The following is a 19,333-nucleotide window of genomic DNA, read 5'->3' as shown; positions in this document are numbered from 1 at the left end:
CCCAAAGTGCTGGCATTACAGTCATGAGTTAGTGCAGCCAGGCCTCTTGATTAAAAAAAAATAAAAATTCAGAAGAATTTGTGTAAGATCTTTTGGAATAGCTTACCAGCGATACAATAGAAACTTGAAGTTTTCTCAGAGAGAAGATTTTAACCAAAGATTCAATTTCCTTAAAAGATATAGTACTCTTCATATCATTAGTCAATGGTGAAATGTGGGATGTAATGACTTCATCAGGTTAGAGTTTAGAAGTTCACTCTGGCCTCATTGCAGAGGATAGATTGAAGGCAGACAACATTGCACAGAGGCCAGTCAGGAAACTGACAACAGTTACTCGTTGGCATCAGTACTAGGCAATGGCAGAGAGTTGAAGAAGCAGGAAGAGGTGAAAATAAATACTTATATATTTTTTAAAGAAATGACTTAGAAAAGACAGTAGTAAGACAAGGATGGTTTATTTTAAAAGTTCGAGTTTATTGTCTATTTTCTTTACTTTTATAAGCAGAATCAGAGAGCTGGTACCATTTCAGTAGATTCCTGGCCTGCCTGAAAACTATGACCTTGGAGCATCATTTACTCAAAATGCTAATCCAAAAACAGGACATCAAAACCAGTCACTCTTCACCTCGTGGAAATGAATACCCCAAGGTAATATGGTATTATTATTATTATTTCTTGATTGGCATATAGATGTTGTGAGGGTGGATCTTACACCCATGCTGTATCCTTCCTGTCTCTCCGTTCCACTCTGTAGGTTTCCTCTGGACACTTTCCACACATCCTCATTTGGCCCCTGCTCATGAGAAAGTTGAATTAGGAGGTGGTGCCTGGCAGTTCCTCCTCTAATTATCCAGGGAAAACAGAAAAAGAGGAAAACAGGAGACAGGAAGTAAAGCTTAGAGCAGAGACATAACCATTAACCAGCAAGGGCTAATAGGTGAGTCCATAGAAAAGATAACACAGGAGGCAAGGAGAGCATGGTAAGCCATGGTAGGGGTGACGGAAAGATATTGAAGATTGAACTCCACCAGTGTGGGATAATCTCTGTATGTGGATTGTGTTGTGTCTCGGGTTCAGGTTGTTCAAGCAGCCTAGTGAGCCAGATGGTCCCCTCCTTAGTGTCTGGTTTTGTCACGTTGTACCTTGGCTTTTCAGTTCCCTAATATCTCACATTATCTCCTCTTCCTCCTAGGCCTTAATCATGTTTTATGTTTTTACCTCCCAATTGGTTGATATTGAATTCTCATTAAATAAAATGTGGTCTTTACTCTTGAGTTAAAATTCTGATGGGGGAAGAATGTATACACGGAAATAATGTCACAACTATTTATGTTAATTACAGGAAATACAGAGAAAGGTCAACTGCCTGAACCTAGAAGGGTCAGGCAGTTGAGATATTCAGGAGAAGGGAGTTTCCTTAGGATATTGCCGCATGGACACACGTGCTCACTGTGGCACAGAAACACCTGCAGATTTTTCTTTCACGTAAAACTCAGAGGCAAAGTTACTGTAATCAAGAATATGTTGTTAAGAAGCCCTAGTATTAATACTGTCATTGGTAAGCATTTTGTAACTTATATAAAGCAGACCTTGGGTTTTCAGGACACTTCATCTGCTAATTGTCAACAAAATACAGCTGAGGTTGCAATGTGTCAGCAAGAATGTCAAGGAGGAAGTCAGAGGGTCAACTCAGCTGGGGCTTGGCCCAATTTACCCTAGGTGGTATTCTTAAAGACTCAATGGTTCATTCCGCTTGGCAGCTTAAAGAGCCACTGAGGTTCAGAACTAAAAATGTGTGGGCCAGGAAGAAGGCAGTGAATGACTGGGACAAACTTGCCAGCGTCTCCCAGGGGCACCGGTTCAGATAACTGGAAGTCTGGAAGCTTTCTCATACGCAGCCAGTCCCGTAGGCAGCTCTTGGCAAGATTAAAAAAAAAAGAAAGAAAGAAATAAAGAAAAGAAAAGAGCTTCCCACTTGTGTTTCTTAACTGTAACTTTGCCTAAGAAACACGTGGTGCTTGTCAAAGTGCATATTCCTGAGCCCTACTCACAGGCACTTACACGCTCCTTTCGGGGGCTGGGCCCAGAGATCAGCATTTTTACCGGCACACCAGGTATTCCAGAAAAAGATGGTCTGTGGAGCATGTTTTCAGTAATGCTGCCTTAAAGCCTTCCATGTGTCCCAGCTGTCTAATCACTGTATGAGGGTCCATGATTTAATCTATTTTCAAAGAAAGGGGTCTGGAAGTCGTTTTTCTCCTCCCACATTCAATCTGTCATCTCCTTCTGCCACTGTGTTCTAACATTTCCCTTACGTTTGGGCCCTCTCCTCAAGCTCCTCACCGAAAAGCACTGTCTAAGCTGGATGCATTTCACACGAGAGCGTCTGTGGTTGCAACTGCTTGAGTTAAACCAGCCTCCACGAGGGTGTCCAGCAGAGAGGTGCTCCTGAGGGATTAGGGCAACAACCTAACTCGGGCCTCAGTTACTGCAGAATTCAATTTGCCAGAGGTGCCAACGTGAAGACCAAAGGTTGAGTCTTACACAGGTCTTCCTCTTTTGTTTCTTTAAACTTTGAACTTTTTGCCAATATTTTTAAATGGGGGGAATTTCTCATACACATCCAGATTTCTGGCTGTTCTTAGAATATCAGATCTGGCTAGTTTGGCCAGTTTCCCTAAGGGCAACAGTCAGCTGGGTTGAGGAGAGGCTGCCCTCTTGAGACACTGTACCAGCCTCACCAAGCAGAGGTACATATTTTCTGAAGATAAGGAAGCTAACACGTTAAGGCCTGATCTTTCAAGGCCCTTGACCCAATTTTGTATTTGCAATTCTGTGTTGTTTTCTTAAAGAGGCCTCCACAATTGAATACATTTCTGACTCCAGGAAACCTGGATCTGCTCCTGCAGCTCTGCTCTATGGACTCCCCACGTTGAGGTCAAGGGCAGCTGCCATTTATCATAAGACTTGCCAGTGGATTTTCTTTAAGTAGAGAAACATTTCTCTGAACTCGTGGATCTGCAGAAACAAACAAAAGAAGGCCTAGATTTCATGAAGAAGGGGAGAGACCCTGTCTCTTCGTGGATGTGATCTGGCCTACATCCCTGGGCTTTGATTTCGTGATCCCTGGCTGCATCGAGGTCTCCATCTACAATTCATGATTCCCTAAATTCTATGGAGTTGGAACAACCTTTTTGTGCATAGTCCTGCTTGCTTTCTTCTCCATTTCTTAAAATACATATTTAAATCCCATCAATTTAATCCTTATTTGGTAAAGTGAGGCTGGGAATCACCATGGTGAAGAAAAAGAAAAAGTAGAATCTGCCTATAGAAAGAGAATGAGTTGTACATCTTGCTCTTTTGAAATGGGATGTTCTGTGGGAAAGGACTGGATCATTTCTGTAATTTTTATTGCAACTGTTTGCAGGCATAAATGCTCTCTGAGACCTCAATAGATATTCACTGATGATAAGACATGTATCAAACAGATTAAGGCATATGTTCTTCAGTTAACTTCTAGGGTGTTTTTTTGTATTGGTCACTGCTTGAACAGATCCTTCTATTCCACCATATTAGAGCTCTGTGGAAATACAAATATTTTTGTTGTAACAACATGGTGTAATATTGGGAATTCAGTCATTGCCTTTTCCGTCCCAAGATACTTTTTGCTTTACTTTGATATTTCTTGTGTTGTTCACAATGCTGGTTTAAAGCCTCATTCTTCACTCTCGAGATCGTTAAGGACTTGGTGATGTTTTCTGTGAATGTATTTATTACTCAGGCGCCATGTCTCTGCTTCTCCCCTGGAAAGGAGGAAAAGTGGCATACATTATAGATCATCTGGCAGGGAGTCTTCCCGAATGATTTATTTGAAGCTTATTTTAACATTCTCCATTTGTACAGACTGTTAGTCTTCTCTTCTTTCTAGATAACGTCTTATTAAAAGGAAACACCTGTTTAAACATATAAAAATAAGACTAAATCTAGACAAAAGGAGTTTTTGGTGAATATGGCATTTGCCATGTATACTTTCTAATTTTTCCTGCGTGGAAGTGGGCTGGGGGATGTGAGTTATTACTCTGGGTCAGACCACTAGCTACTTTTTCTACAAAATAATTGGATGAAAGCCAGTGTCCACCAGGCCAGTGTGGTTTGTGGGTCATGGCTATAGAACTAGGAAGAGGTTGATTATTTTAAAGATATCATTAATAACGTGAGCCTAATTTTTCAGTAGTTTTCCATCTAGTTATATTTTGCCTACTTAAATGTCAATCGAATTTTTTTTTTCTATTTATTCTGGCCCTCTCTGTGTAGCCCAGTTTTGAATCATTTCTAGTCCTAAGTTCGTATTAAGATGATTCCAGAAGACTTGTGCCTTCAGATAGCTGAAAGAATCAAACAGAAATCCCGAAAATCATATTACAAGAAAGGAAAATGATAGGCCAATTACTCTTAGGAACTTAGATGCAAAAATCCTAAGCAAAATATTAGCAAATCTAATCCATCAATACATAGAATGTAAATATACAATACGATCAAGTTGTAGTTTTCCCAGGAATGCAATGTTATTCAGATATTTGAAAATCACTCAACCACACAATAAAGGAGAACGAAATTTGACTATATCAATAGATGCAGCAAAAATATTTGATGGAATTCCACTATGTTAATAATAAACTCTTAGCAAACTAGTAGTAGATAGAATAAATAGCATAAAAGCTACTAAGAAAACAGGATAATAAACAGAGTACTTAATGAGAAAATATTGAAAACGCCTTTCTGAGATTAAAAAAATAAAGGATGCTTGCTATTTCCACTGTTACAGTGCCGTAAGTCAAGAAAAAGAAATAAAACGTTAGAAAGGGAACAGTAATTGCCATTCATGCACCCCTTTTGCATACTAAATGTTTGCATTCATAGAAATCCAAAAGAATCCTTAGATCAACTATTACAATTAGCAAATGGATTTATCAAGGCCATTGCATAAAACCTCAGTATATAAATTATATTTTTATATGCTAGCTCAAAGATATAATGAAAATTTGAACGTACCTAAAAGCAGAGCTGAGAAAAGATAAACCAGAATGCAGCATGGAGAAATAAAAGGGTGAAAAATACAAAGGGGAAGATAAAATGCCTACAGAATAGAGTGAAAAAGATCTAAGCTATGAGTAATTTTAGTCCTAGAGAGAACGTGACAGAAACAGTACTAATTGAACAGATCATGGCTAAAAAATTTCCAACACTGGTGAAAGAAATCAAGACACAGACTAAAAAGTCCTGCAAACTATAAATAAGATAAATAAAAAGAAATCCATACCTATGCATCACAATTAGATGGCTGTAAACAAATAACAAAGAGAAAAATCTTAAAAGCAGCCAGGGGGTGGAGTGAAGGAGGAGTGAAGACAAATTACGAAAATTAGAGTGAGCTGATTTGTATGAAAAATAATGGCAGCCTGAAGATAATGAGAAAATATCTTTAAAGTACTTTAAAAAACTACCAACCTAAAATTCTGTTTTCATCCTCAAAAAAAGCAATTGAAATGAAGACATTTTCAGGTGAGCAAAAACAGTGGATTTATCACCAGCAAACCTATTCTTACGGAAACGCCAAAGGATATTGTTTAGGCAGAATAAAAATGTTCACAGATGAAAGGTGGGAGACCTAGGAAAAATGAAGAGCAATAGAAGGGGAAATTTATGAATAATTCTACATGAATATTGGCTGTATGAAACAATAATAAAAGCATCTTATAGACATAAGTCAGAAGTTGGGTAAATGGAGTTAAATTATGCTAGAGTCCTTGCATTGTCCAAGAGAACAGCATCAACAAACATGACAGTTAAAAATATGTTTTGCAATATCAAGGGCAATTATTAAAAGAATAGAAAAGGATTTATTTGTAACTTTGAACCTAATATTAGAAAAAATGAAATAATAAACATTGAGTCCATCTAAAACAAGTTAAGAAAATCAAGAAAAAGAAACATAAATCAGGTAGAGCAAATAAAAAATACACAGTAAGATTATAGTCTTAGACACAAGTACATTAGTAATTAAATATAAATAGACTAAATGCTTCAATTAAAGAAAAAGCATTTCAGAATGGATTGAAGAGATTTTATGAGGTTTGTAAAAGACATACTGAAAATATAAGAAATATAAGAATTATAGAAAGGTGGAAATGCAAAAATTAAACAAAATAAAGCCAAACACACAGAACATTTACAAAAGTTCACCATATGCTGGTCTCTGAAGCAAATCTCTAGTATCAAAAGATTCAAATTAAACAGAGTATTTTCTAGATCCACAATTCAATTAAGCTAGAAATCAATTACAAAGAGATATCTACAAAATTTTCATATACTTGGAAATTAAGCAGTATTCTTTTATGTAACTCACAGGTCAAAGCAGAAATCATAAAAGAAATTTAGAAAATACTTTGAACCTGTGGGATACTGCTCAAACTATGCTTAGAAAGAAGTTTATAACTTTAGATGTGATGGATGTCTGAAATATCAATTTGCTAACCATTTATTTCAAGAAGTTAGTAAATAATATCAAGTCAAATTTAAAGTAAAAGGAAGGAAATAATAAAGATAAGAGAAATTAATGATATAGAAAACAAATAAAAAATAGAGAAAATCAATAAGCCAAATATTGCTTATTTGAAGAAACTAATAAATCTGAGAAACACCTGCTGAAACTGAACAAGAAAAGGAAAGAGAAGTAAAAAATAATCAATGTCAGGAATGAAGAGAGCAACATCATTATAGACATTAAAAATATGAAAATATAATTAACAACTTTATGCCAATATATTTGAAAATTTAGACAAAATTTAGAAATTCCTTGAAAATAGAACAGATATGATATAAGGGGAAATAAAATAGTTCTGCAACTAGTGAAGATAGTAAATCTATAAACTAAAAATCTACCTCATTGCAGTGAGCTGAGATTGCACCACCACATTCCAGCCTAGGTGACAGAGTAAGACTCCATCTCAAAAAAGCAAAGACAAAAACAAAGTGTACCTCAAAGAAAATTTTGGGCCTTGATGCCATTAGTACTGAATTCTACCATTCATTTTAGGAAGAAATAACACTGATATTTATGTGAACTCTTAAAGGGAATAAGACAAGAAAAAACACATCCAACATAATTTATGAACCCAGTATAATTTAGATACCAAAACCTATAAAGACACAATGAAAAAGGAAAATTATAGGTCAGTAATAAAATTACATTTTAATTTGTTTTAGAGACATGATCTCATTCTGTCACTCAGGCTGGAGCGGAGTAGTCTATTCCCACTCACTGCAACCTCAAACTCCTGGGCTTAGGCAATCCTCTTGCCTCAACCTTCTCAGTACCCTGGGATATAGGCACATGCTACCATGCCTGTACAAAAAATTGTCTGTACAATTTTTTGTAGAGACAGGGACTTGCTTTGTTGCCCAGGATGAACTCCTAGCTTCAAGCACTGCTCCTGCCTCAGCCTCCCAAATTGCTGGGATTACAAATGTGAGTCATCATGCCCAGCCTAGGCCAGTCTCATCGTTCAATAAAGACAAATAGACTAATGGAGCAGAGAAAAATTCCCTGTGACATATGTAACTGATAAAGGAGTTGATTCTGGACTGTATCTAGATTGTCTACAAATCAACAGGAAAAGACAACCCAATAGGAATATGGGCAATAGATTTGAATGGCTACTTCGCAATAGAGGATTTTCAAATGGTCAGTAAAAGTATGAAAAGATACCTACACATTCATCAACAAGCAGAGGAATACAAAATTAAATCATACTGAGATATGACTACACACCTGCCAGCATGGCCAATCAAAAAGACTGACAATACCAAGTTCCAGTGAGGATACGGAAAAAAGAGACAGTCAAACACTGGTGTTTGATGAAAGTGTAAATAAGGGCAGCCATTTTGTAAAACTGACATTATATCCTGGCACTTGGCATTATATCCTAAAGTTGAACGTACACTATCCTGTGACTGAGAAATTCTACTCCTGGGTAAATACCCAACAGGTGTGCTTGCACATGTGTGCCGAAAGTGTTGCATACAAGAAAGTTTCAGCAGAATTATCATAATAGTCCCAAACCCAAAGCAGCACAAGTGTTCATCAATGACAGAGTAGAAAAATAAATTCCTACAGAGGAATCCTCTGTATAGCAGGGGCCATGGAATTTGAGCTGGTAAAATAATAAATCTCAAAGTCGGCTGGGCGTGGTGGCTCACGCCTGTACTCCCAGCACTTTGGGAGGCCGAGGCGGGCAGATCACGAGGTCAGGAGATCGAGACCATCCTGGCTAACATGGTGAAACTCTGTCTCTGCTAAAAATACAAAAAAATTAGCCAGGCGTGGTGGTGGGCGCCTGTAGTCCCAGCTACTCGGGAGGCTGAGGCAGGAGAATGGCGTGAACCTGGGAGGCGGAGCTTGCAGTGAGCCGAGATCACGCCACTGCACTCCAGCCTGGTCGACAGAGCTAGACTCCATCTAAAAAAAAAATAATAATAATAATAATAAAAATTTCAAAGTCGTTCATTCCATGCTGTAGACGAGCTTGGGTGGATAGAAATCATATCAATATGGAGATGATCCACAGCAGCAACTGCTCTTCACAAGAGCCATCTAGTGAAAATCTCTAAAGCACATGTGATCCAACCCAACAGGACCACCTCAACTCCTATTCTTGATCATGCAGGACCACCAGAAAGCTTCATTCTTGTATTTCATCAGTTTAGCCCCTGGCAGAATTTTCTTTTCTAACTTGCATTTATTGCTTTTCTCTCTCCAAGAGGACAAGCCTCTGTCCTTGCACCCAGCTCTGAGGTGGGCAAAGAGACCTTAGAAACACAAAGAGCAAAGTTTGAATTCCAGCTGCACCTCTTACCAAATTGTAACCATGGGAAAAATTACTTATCTGTCCAAATTTCAATATCCTTATCCATAAAATCGGTATAATAACATACATATATAGCATACAGTTATATGAAGATGAAGTAATGTCTATAAAATTTCATGCAAAGAAAGGTGCTCCAATGGTAGCTATTTGTAGCTTATGTTGATTCTGACTAGCTTCCATTTCAGCATACAATGATTTGAATGCTTATGTGTCTCCAAAATTCATGTTGAAACTTATTCCCCAATGCAATAGTGTTGAGTAGTGAGGCCTTTAAGAGATGATTAGCTCATGAGGGGCTTCACTCATGTACAGGATTAGTTCCCTTATAAAAGAGGTTTTGCATAGTGCTCACCCCTTTTGCCCTTCTGCTCTTCCACCATGTGAGAACATAGCATTTGTCCGCTCTAGAAGATGCAGCAACAGCCACCATCTTGGAAACAGACAGCAAACCCTCACCAGACTCCAAATCTGCTAGCACCTTGATCTTGGACCTGGCAGCCTCCAGATATGTGAGAAATAAATTTCTATTACATATAAATTACCCTGTCTATAGTATTTTGTTATAGCAGCAGGAATGGACTAAGACAATGTGTTTTGACATTAACTGAGACCTTGTCTTTTCTTCTCACTGCTATGGCTAAGAACCCCAAGAGTGAATCAACTGGTTCAAACTAAGCATAACTGCACCAGAGGAACTGGGCAAATACTCAGCTGACTGCTCGGGAAAGGCATTTGTGTGTCACCTGAGTGAAGGCTGATTTCCATGGACAGCAGCCAGAGGGACAAAGAGGGAGGAACAAAGAGGGCAGAGAGGATATCCAGGCAAAGAGAATGAGATGACCCTCTGGATTATCTTTTGAAAACTGGACTCTGATCTTGGGGCCAGAAAATACTATTATGTGAGTGTTGATAGCCTTTCTGTACCTTGCTAGCCAGCCAGAATTTTCTTTACCTTCTTTCTTCCATCCTCTAAAAAGGAAGCTCTATTTTCACTAGCTCAGTTATGAGGCCTCTGTGATGCAGAATCAGGCAATGTACACAGAAACACAAACTGGATTCTGGGAAAGGCAAAAGAATGGAGCAGATGGAAAAGGACAGTAAAGAGAGACAACAGGCTGGGCACTGGGGGAGAATTTTATTTGGCACTGAGAATTGGAGAAGGGAAGGAATTTGGGGGAAGAAACTGATGACCACTTTGGAGAACATTGTAAGTGGCAGAGACAATCAAATAACCACAAAGTGGCAAATCTGCCTTGGAATTTAATTTGGAACCAGTTCCGTTGAACCTGAAGTTCGTGCTACCAACCTTCATGCCCTCCTGTGACAGCAAGAGAGAGCCAGGAGCTTTTCAAAGAGATGACCAGGGTTATATGTTACGGATCTGCATGGAGGGCATTTTTAGACACACAAATCTAGGCATGATTGTAGCTGAAAACGAAGAAGGGAGAAGGAAGCAACTAGAATTGCGTTTTTCATCAACATTGCCTTTGGTCCACTTTACATGGGTGACTACTGAATATGTTGACTAGTGTTCCATGAAATATTTAGTATGTATTAACTTTGTCTTTGTTTCAAGACTTCCTGATTTACTCTTACATGTTAAATTATTGAACATTTGAATTATAGAATTATCTGAACACAAGTCTTTATCTCTGAGGATTTGTTCTACAAAATTGCCTCTGTGTACCAAATCTTTGTTACATATAAGCCAGCAATAGATCTGGAGTTAGCTTAATGCAATATACCTAAAAGTCATAGATATACAAATAATTTTTCTGGGATATTACCTTAAGCTTAAGATATAACCATAACCACAGTCATACATTATCTTTTATATGATAATTGTTTTGATTATATAGATTCCCACCAGAGGGAATTTAGATAATACCATAAATATAAACAGGATAAAAATCACCCATAAATCTTACCACTCAGAGATAATCATTACTCATATTTTAAAATATTTTCAGCTACTCTTTTTTTTAATGCCTATGCAGACAGTTATTATTATATAATTGAAATTATTGTGGCTTTTTACTTTTATATACTGCTGTTATTAATACTAAATTCTGACAATTTTAAGATACGAAGAAATGTTCTTTAGAAATTTAATTTATAATGGCTATGCTCTATTCCTCACATGTGGATACATCATAATTTATTTGAACCTTCCTTAATGTTGGGGTTTTAGGTTGTTTTCATTATTTTCCTATTATATAATGTTGTGATAACTATCTTGATACAGTACTAATATTTGCCTGAACTTTTGCTTTTATAACAACTTGATTGAGATCTAATTCACACATCATACAACTCACCCATTTAATGTGTACAATTCAATATTTATTAGTATATCCACAGCCTGGGGCATCTTTCACCAACATCCATTTTAGAACATTTTCATTATCCTCAACAGAAACTACACCCCATTTAGTCATCAACCCCCAGTTCTTCCATATGTCCCACCTGCACTGTAGACAACCATGAATCTATTTTATCTCTCTAAAGATTTGCCTAATTTGGACATTTTAAATCAATGAACTCATATGATACATAGTCCTTCATGACAGTCATCTTTCATTTCACATAATTTCAATGGTGATCCATGTGGTAGCATTTATCAGTACTTCATTCTTTTATTGCCAAATAGTATATGACCTGCATGGCTGTACCACACATTACATATCCATTCATCAGTTGGTGGATATTTGGGTTGTTTCTGCTTTTCAGCTATTACAAAATAATGTTTCTATGAACATTCATTTACAAGTTAGTGCGGACATATGTTTTTATTTCTCTTGGATACATAACTAGGAGTGGAAATGCTGGGTCCTGTGGTAACTCCATGTTTAATCATTTTAGGAATTGCCAGACTGTTTTTCAAAGTGTCTGTGCCATTTTATATTCCTGCTAGAAATGTATAAAGGTTTCAGTTTCTCTACATCCTCACCAACATTTGTTATTATCCATTTTTTTAAACTATAACCATCCATTTGGGTATGAAGTGTCATCTTGTGGTTTTGATTTGCATTGTCCTAATGGCTAATTGCCTGAATTTTTATTTAATTAAGATATTCTTTGGATATAAAGTTACTGAATTAAGAGTACAATTTTTAAAAAGTTAATATGTAGTGCCAAACTGCTTTTCACTAATTGTGTGAATTTTACTCCGCCTGGAAGTATGTAGGTCACTAGTTCCATAAGATTTTCATCAAAATAAATATTTAAATGGGTATCACTTTAACATCCTTTCTTATGACCCTGGGTCTTTTCATATACATAATAATTATTTATGTAACTCCAGTGAGCTACCCATATCCTTTGTCCATTTTCCTATGGGGGCTTAGTTTTTACTTTTTCTTGAGTTATATACATTTCTTCTATTAGTCATATTTTTCATGAAGTATTTTAGTGTACATTTGTTTTGGAAATTTTTCTTAAAATAGCCTACATTCATCTTGAATAATTTTTGTTAAATAAGGAAAGTGTTTTTTTTTTTTTTTTTTTTGAGACCCAGGCTGGAGTGCAGTGGCATGATCTCGGCTCACTGCAAGCTCTGCCTCCCAGGTTCATGCCGTTCTCCTGCCTCAGCCTCCCAAGTAGCTGGGACTACCAGCGCCTGCCACCACGCCCGGCTAATTTTTTGTATTTTTAGTAGAGATGGGGTTTCACCGTGTTAGCCAGGATCTCGATCTCCTGACCTCGTGATCCGCCCGCCTTGGCCTCCCAAAGTGCTGGGATTACAGGCGTGAGCCACTGTGCCCAGCCTAAATAAGGAAAGCTTTAAAGTAAATTATCACTATAAAACATCTGAAAAGGTAAATATTTCAGAGTCTTTGTGATAACCAATCAGACCAATCATTTCCAAAGAATTAAAAAAGGTTTAGAAAATTTAAAAATTCGTATTTGTTTACACAATACAACATACCAGGCAAATGGAGACTGAGACACAGCACTTTGATTACATGAGACACATTCATCTTCTCCCTGAATCTAATTGAAAATTAAAATATACTTATGTTCAATGAAATATAGGAAATCAGAAATGGTAATTATTTGGGTATTGATCCTTTTCATTTAGTTTCTTTGGCACTTTAATTATATTTATGGAAATAACTGGAGTTTTAAAAAATATGTTGTTCAGTGTCAATTCCTCAATGTTTACTTATATTTAAAAAACTGTCATGATAGAATTGAGAGCTGAGCAGCCTATCACTTTTTGGCTTCAAAATTCTTAAACAGAAATCGCCGAAGTATAACAAGCATTCTCTGGCTAATTGTGCTTCCAGAAGGTTAAGCATGAGAGGTGAGTTGTGTGAACACTGAACACCTTTCCCCCAGTTCTGCTTAAAAGTCAGCATTGCTCATAAGTGGATTACAAATAGCTCTAGTTTTCTTTTACGAAGATCTGTGAACCCCAAATGCTTACTGTTGAGTAGTTCTGAGTTTATAGTCTTTTGAATTTAAGCACTGACTTTTTAGGCCTAATGAGTCTCCCCTTCTACGCAGAGCTGCCTGGTTACTATGGCTGAAGCCAGAGGGGGCACAGCGTAATGCGGGATGGCTGACAGACACCATGTTCTTCTCTCTAAACTATGTGCTTCAGTGGCTGAATTTTGATCCATTCAATAGGAGGAAACTGCCTGTATTATGCTTAAATGTACCAGATAAGGAATGGAGAAGTATGAGAAAATGTCCTACGTTGATGTATGTAAACATCATTGGTCTGGGGACACACATTGTGTGATGGGAGTAATTTATCTCTTCTTGTTACTTTTTCTCAGCGGTGGCATTAAATAAGGAAATGTGCCAAGTGTCCCAGTGCTGCTGTCATTGGGAAGGTATTGTAACAAAATGCTAAGGAGTAAGATATATATATACTTTAAGTTCTAGGGTACATGTGCACAACGTGAAGGTTTGTTACACATGTATACATGTGTCATGTTGGTGTGCTGTACCCATTAACTCATCATTTACATTAGGTATATCTCTTAGTGCTATACCTCCCCCCGCCTCCCACCCCAAGACAGGCCCCAGTGTGTGATGTTCCCCACCCCTGTGTCCAAGTGTTCTCATTGTTCAATTCCCACCTATGAGTGAGAACATGCGCTCTTAGTAGGAGTTCTGTGTTGGGCCCTTATTATGGGTTGAATTGAGTCCTCCAGAAAGATGTGTGGAAGTCTTAAACCTCCAGTACCCCAGAATGTGACCTTATTTGGAAATAGGGTCACTGCAGATGCAATTAACTAAACTGGGATGGGGTTACACTAGAATTGGTTGGGCCCTTAATCCAATAAGGCTGGTTTCCTTGTAAGAGTGAAATTTAGACACAGATACATACAGAGAGTAGAAGGCCAGAAGACAGAAGCAGAAATTTAAGTGATGCCATCTATTAGCCAAAGAATGCCAAAGAACACCAGTCATCACCAGAAGCTACAGGAAAGCCATGGAAGAAGTTTTTCCTCCAAGTCCTCAGGAGGAACCAACCCTGCTGACACCTTGAGTTCAGACTTCCGGCCTTCAGAGCTGTGAGAGAGTAGGGTTCTGTTGTTTCAAGCAACCCAGTTTGTGGGCCTCTGTTACAGCTGCCCTTGCAAACCAACACAGGCTCCAAATCTCTAGCCAAACTGCTTGATAATTTTGGCTCAATTTCTTTATCTGTGGGATAGAAATCGTAACAGCAGCCCAGTGTGAGGATCCAACGGACTTCTTTATAAGGGGAAAGCTTCTATGTTTGGCTACCTGGGGTTTCTGGCCTTAAGACTTGCACCCTTCCCTGTCAGCAATACTGCTGCAGTTTAGAGACCAGTGGCTGTTAAACTGCAGTACACATCAGAATCACCTGGAGGGCTTGTGGAAACACAAGAGGCCTGACCTCACTTCCAGAGTTGCTCATCCAGGAGGTCTGAAGCGGGGCCTTGATAACTTGTGAGTCTAATATGTTCTCAGGCGATACTGATGCTGCAGGTCCGGAGACCACATTTCCAGTACTATGGAATTAGACACTTGGGGAAGATTTATGGGGAACAAAGTAGCAAGGCCAGCCTTAGAGGGAGTTCTGAAAGGGCGGGAGGCTTTGCATCACATGCAGATAAGCCTTATTCTTGTCATCACAATGGGTCTCAGCTACCCTGCCCTTCCCCTATGCTGTAACACGCGGACATTTATGCTATCTTATTGGCTACAGGTTCTTTTCCAATCTTCATTCTGAACTTGGAAGTTATTTTCTTGCACATTCTGGGCTTGGACTTGAATGTCTACCTATTGTTCCATTTTGAGCTTCCCTGAGTGATGAGATTTGAGATCTGATCTAAAGTTAATTTCAGCATCCCTTTGTTTGACCTCCCCCATGAACCCTTTTCTCCATGACCTCTTCCTTCCTTATACTTTCTTTTTTAAAATTTCTTACATATATATATATATATATACGTATATATAATTTATTATACTTTAAGTTGTGGGTTACATGTGCGGAACCTGCAGGCTTGTTATACAGGTATACACGTGCCATGGTGATTTGCTGCACCCAGCAACCCGTCATCTATAGTAGGTAGTTCTCCTAATGTTATTCCTCCCCCATCCCCCCACCCCTCACAGGCCCCGGTGTGTGATGTTCCGCTCCCTGTGTCCATGTGTTCTCATTGTTCCACTCCCACTTATGAGTAAGAACATGCAGTGTTTGGTTTTCTGTTCTTGTGTTAGTTTGCTGAGAATGATGGTTTCCAGCTTCATCCATGTCCCTGCAAAGGACATGAACTCATCCTTTTTGATGGCTTCATAGTATTCCATGGTATATATGTGCCACATTTTCTTTATCCAGTCGATCATTGATGGGCATTTGGGTTGGTTCCAAGTCTTTGCTATTGTGAACAGTGCCACAATAAACATACATGTGCATGTGTCTTTATAGTAGAATGATTTATAATCCTTTGGGTATATACCCGGTAATGGGATGGCTGGGTCAAATGGTATTTCTGGTTCTAGATCCTTGAGGAATCGCCACACTGTCTTCCACAATGGTTGAACTAATTTACACTCCCACCAACAGTGCAAAAGCATTCCTGTTTCTCCACATCCTCTCTAGCATCTGTTATTTCCCAACTTTTTAATGATCACCATTGTAACTGGCATGAGATGGTATCTCACTGTGGTTTTGATTTGCATTTCTCTAGCTTCAGAGCCTGCATTCTTAACCACTATTCTAGTCAGTATCCCGATTTGCATTTCTCTAATGACCAGTGATGATGAGCTTTTTTTCATGTTTGTTGGCTGCATAAATGTCTTCTTTTGAGAAGTGTCTGTTCACATCCTTTGCCCACTTTTTGATGGGGTTGTTTGTTTTTTTTTCTGGTAAATTTATTTAAGTTCTTTGTAGATTATGGATATCAGCCCTTTGTCAGATGGATAGATTGCGAATTTTTTTTTTTCCCATTCTGTAGGTTGCCTGTTCATTCTGATGCTACTTTCTTTTGCAGTGCAGAAGTTCTTTACTTTAATTAGATCCCATTTGTCAATTTTGGCTTTTTTTTCTTTTTTCTTTTTTTTTTTTTTTTTTCAGACGGAGTCTCACTCTGTCACCCAGGCAGGAGTGCAGTGGCGCGATCTCAGCTTACTGCCACCTCCTTTGTATGTGACTTATTAGGTGCTTAATCATCATACATTCACCTATGGAACCAGTTTTCATGTGGTGGTCACTCAGAGGCTTTCCCGTTGATTTGTAAACTGCCCCCAACCCCCCTGCCACCAACCCCTGCCTCACTCTGATCATGTTCAGCTAGACTTAGGAAACTAGGCCATCATTGATCCTCCAAAACACTTTAATTTCTTTTAAGTTTTACTAAATTTCCCAAAGCTTTTCCATCCATTCATTCATTCATGAAATGTGGAACACCTCCTATGTGCTCTCAGTGTATGCTCGGCATGCAGTGGTGAACAAAACCCAAGAGTGCATGCCCTTAAGTTTGCAGAATAGTGAGAGAAGGGGGAGATACACATTAAAAAAATCACATTAATACATGCAAAATCATAGCTGTGACAAGTGCATCAAAGGACAGTAGTACTTAGCTCTACAGGACTATACTGGTAAAATTTGACCCTGTTAGGAAGCTCAGAGAAGTCTTTTGAATGGAGATCTGAAGGGCATTCAGGGAATTAGCCAGGTATAAAGTAGAAAACGATCAGGCAGAGAGAATAGTGTGTGCAAAGTTTGGGCAGATGAAGGAGTGTACCAGAGACCAACCTTTAGTGTGGGCATCAGGGTACATGAAAGGCCTGGTGCTGTGTGGCTGAACAAGTGGGGAAGTGCCCAGAGCATGTAACGTTCTTAATGCTGTGTTCTCATTCTGACCAGATATGAGCCATTGGTCATCTCACTTGTTTCCACTGGCTGCCCTCCCACCTGTCATCAGACTTCCTCTACTCAAGATGTGGACTTCATCCCTCTCCACCTTCTCACCAGTGCTCTGTCTAAGGGGAATAGGTATCCCAGGGAAATAGGCATCCCTTCTCCTTTCCCAGGTGACTTCTCCATTTGGCCTTTCTTCCTTCCCTACTGCATTCTCCAGTGACCTCGCTCAGTGAGCCTCTGAGTCTCCAGGGTGACTTATATCTGCAATTTAACTGGCTCCTTCCCTTTGTTCATTAACACACCCGGATGGCCCAAACTTCCTATCAGTTCCTTTGTCATCCATGACCTAATGACTGGCTTCTCCCTTTTCACTGGTAGTAATGGGGTAGGCGGACAACTGCCTTTGCTTCTTCACTTCCTCTCTTCCCCTGACTCCTTAGTCAATTCTGCCTTAATAGAGAATTCTTCATTGTTCAGTGTGTTCACTGGTCTTAAGCTTGAGCCTTGGATGGAATTTCCTCCCCTCTGTAATACACCTTCCAAGTTAAGGGCATCTTAAGAGTTGCTGTCAACATTCCCCAATTCAACTGAATTCTATTCACAGAAAACTAAAAGTATTTTCTAGATCTTTGATCTAAGGAATTTCCTACTTGGCAAACTTGCTATAACTGGACCTCAGAGAAAATTAATCTTCCTGAAAGGATAGCGTTTCAATGTTAAATGTTTGAAATGTAGTTTTTAAGTGGTGCTTTATATTTGATTTGTTGTCATTGAAGTCAGCTTTATATGTGTGGCCCAGAGAAAAATACAAGCTGAGCATGTTTAATAAAACAACCAATCTGAAAAATTGTTTTTCAAGGGGAAAAAGGAAAGCCTGAGCCAAATAAAGATGAATAATCTATTTAAATAGTTGTAAATTGTCGACTGTTTTATCCCTTCTTAAAGTGTAATTTTCTTTTAAAAACACAGTAAAGTAGGGCCAGGTGTGGTGGCTCACATCTGTAATCCCAGCACTTTGGGAGGCCGAGGCAGGCGGATCACAAGGTCAGGAGTTTGAGAGCAGCCTGGCCAATATGGTGAAACCCCATCTCCACTCAAAATACAAAAATCGGCCGGGTGTGGTGGCGGGCGCCTGTAGTCCCAGCTATTCGGGAGGCTGAGGTGGTAGAACTGCTTGAACCCAGGAGGCAGAGGTTGCAGTGAGCCGAGACCATGCGACTGCACTCCAGCCTGGGCGACAGAGTGAGATTCCATCTCAAAAAAAAAAAAAAAAAGTAAAGTAGAATAAATATATTATCAGTATTATTTTCATATATAAAGCTGATACAGAATATTGGAAGCTTGTACTCAGAGTTCTTAGTATCATTGACAGGTTTATGCTAAATTAAATTATCTCTCTTTTCACACTTGGATTTTCTATAATCAAGAGAATGCATCATTTAGATGACGGGGTAACATGCACACTGTGACTAAGGAAAAGCTTTTCTCTGAAAGGCTAACTAGCTACAAAAATAGCAACAGAACTTGGCCTCTTTTTTTTTTATCGAGACAGAGTCTCACTCTGTTGCCCAGGCTGGAGTGCAGTGTCATGATCTCGGCTCAACGCAACCTCCTCCTCCCAGATTCAAGTGATTCTCCTGCCTCAGCTTCCCACGTAGCTGGAATTACAGGCACATGCCACTGCACCTGGCTAATTTTTGTATTTTTTAGTGGAGACAGGGTTTCACCATGTTGGTCAGGCTAGTCTTGAAGTAGTGATCCGCCCATCTCAGCCTCTCAAAGTGCTGGGATTACAGGCATGAGCCACCGAGCCAGGTCAGAACTTGGCCTCTTTAACACAGTACTTTAAGAGGCTGACTAGCCAAATCCTATGTTCAGGGTTAACAATATGCCTTCAACATCTCTAGTGATAATATCCAGACAAGAATAGAATAAATAAGCCAATGGTAAAGATGCCCTAACAATTTGCCCTTAATTAAGATGATTCTCATTCCAGAAGTGCCACTGCTGTCTCAGAGTCCAGTTGCTTGGCATTTATTTACAAGCATTTAGATGCCAA

The 19,333-nt window shown here is 38.9% G+C and overlaps 1 protein-coding gene across 1 annotated transcript in view; it reads left to right on the top strand.

The window, feature by feature from the left end:
- Positions 1–540: 540 nt before the first annotated feature.
- The window catches only part of SH3GL2 (SH3 domain containing GRB2 like 2, endophilin A1), a 251,888-nt gene continuing 233,095 nt past the window's right edge, over positions 541–19,333 (top strand). The window contains exon 1 of the mRNA XM_032139065.2: positions 541–648. Within this exon, the coding sequence (XP_031994956.1) occupies positions 556–648 (93 nt within the window). The 5' untranslated portion in view covers positions 541–555. The remainder of the gene's footprint in view (positions 649–19,333) is intronic.

The sequence above is a fragment of the Hylobates moloch genome, unplaced genomic scaffold, assembly GCF_009828535.3.
Source record: "Hylobates moloch isolate HMO894 unplaced genomic scaffold, HMol_V3 SCAFFOLD_19, whole genome shotgun sequence".
In the NCBI taxonomy this organism is placed as follows: Eukaryota; Metazoa; Chordata; class Mammalia; order Primates; family Hylobatidae; genus Hylobates; species Hylobates moloch.
This window is presented reverse-complemented; position numbering and strand designations above follow the sequence as displayed.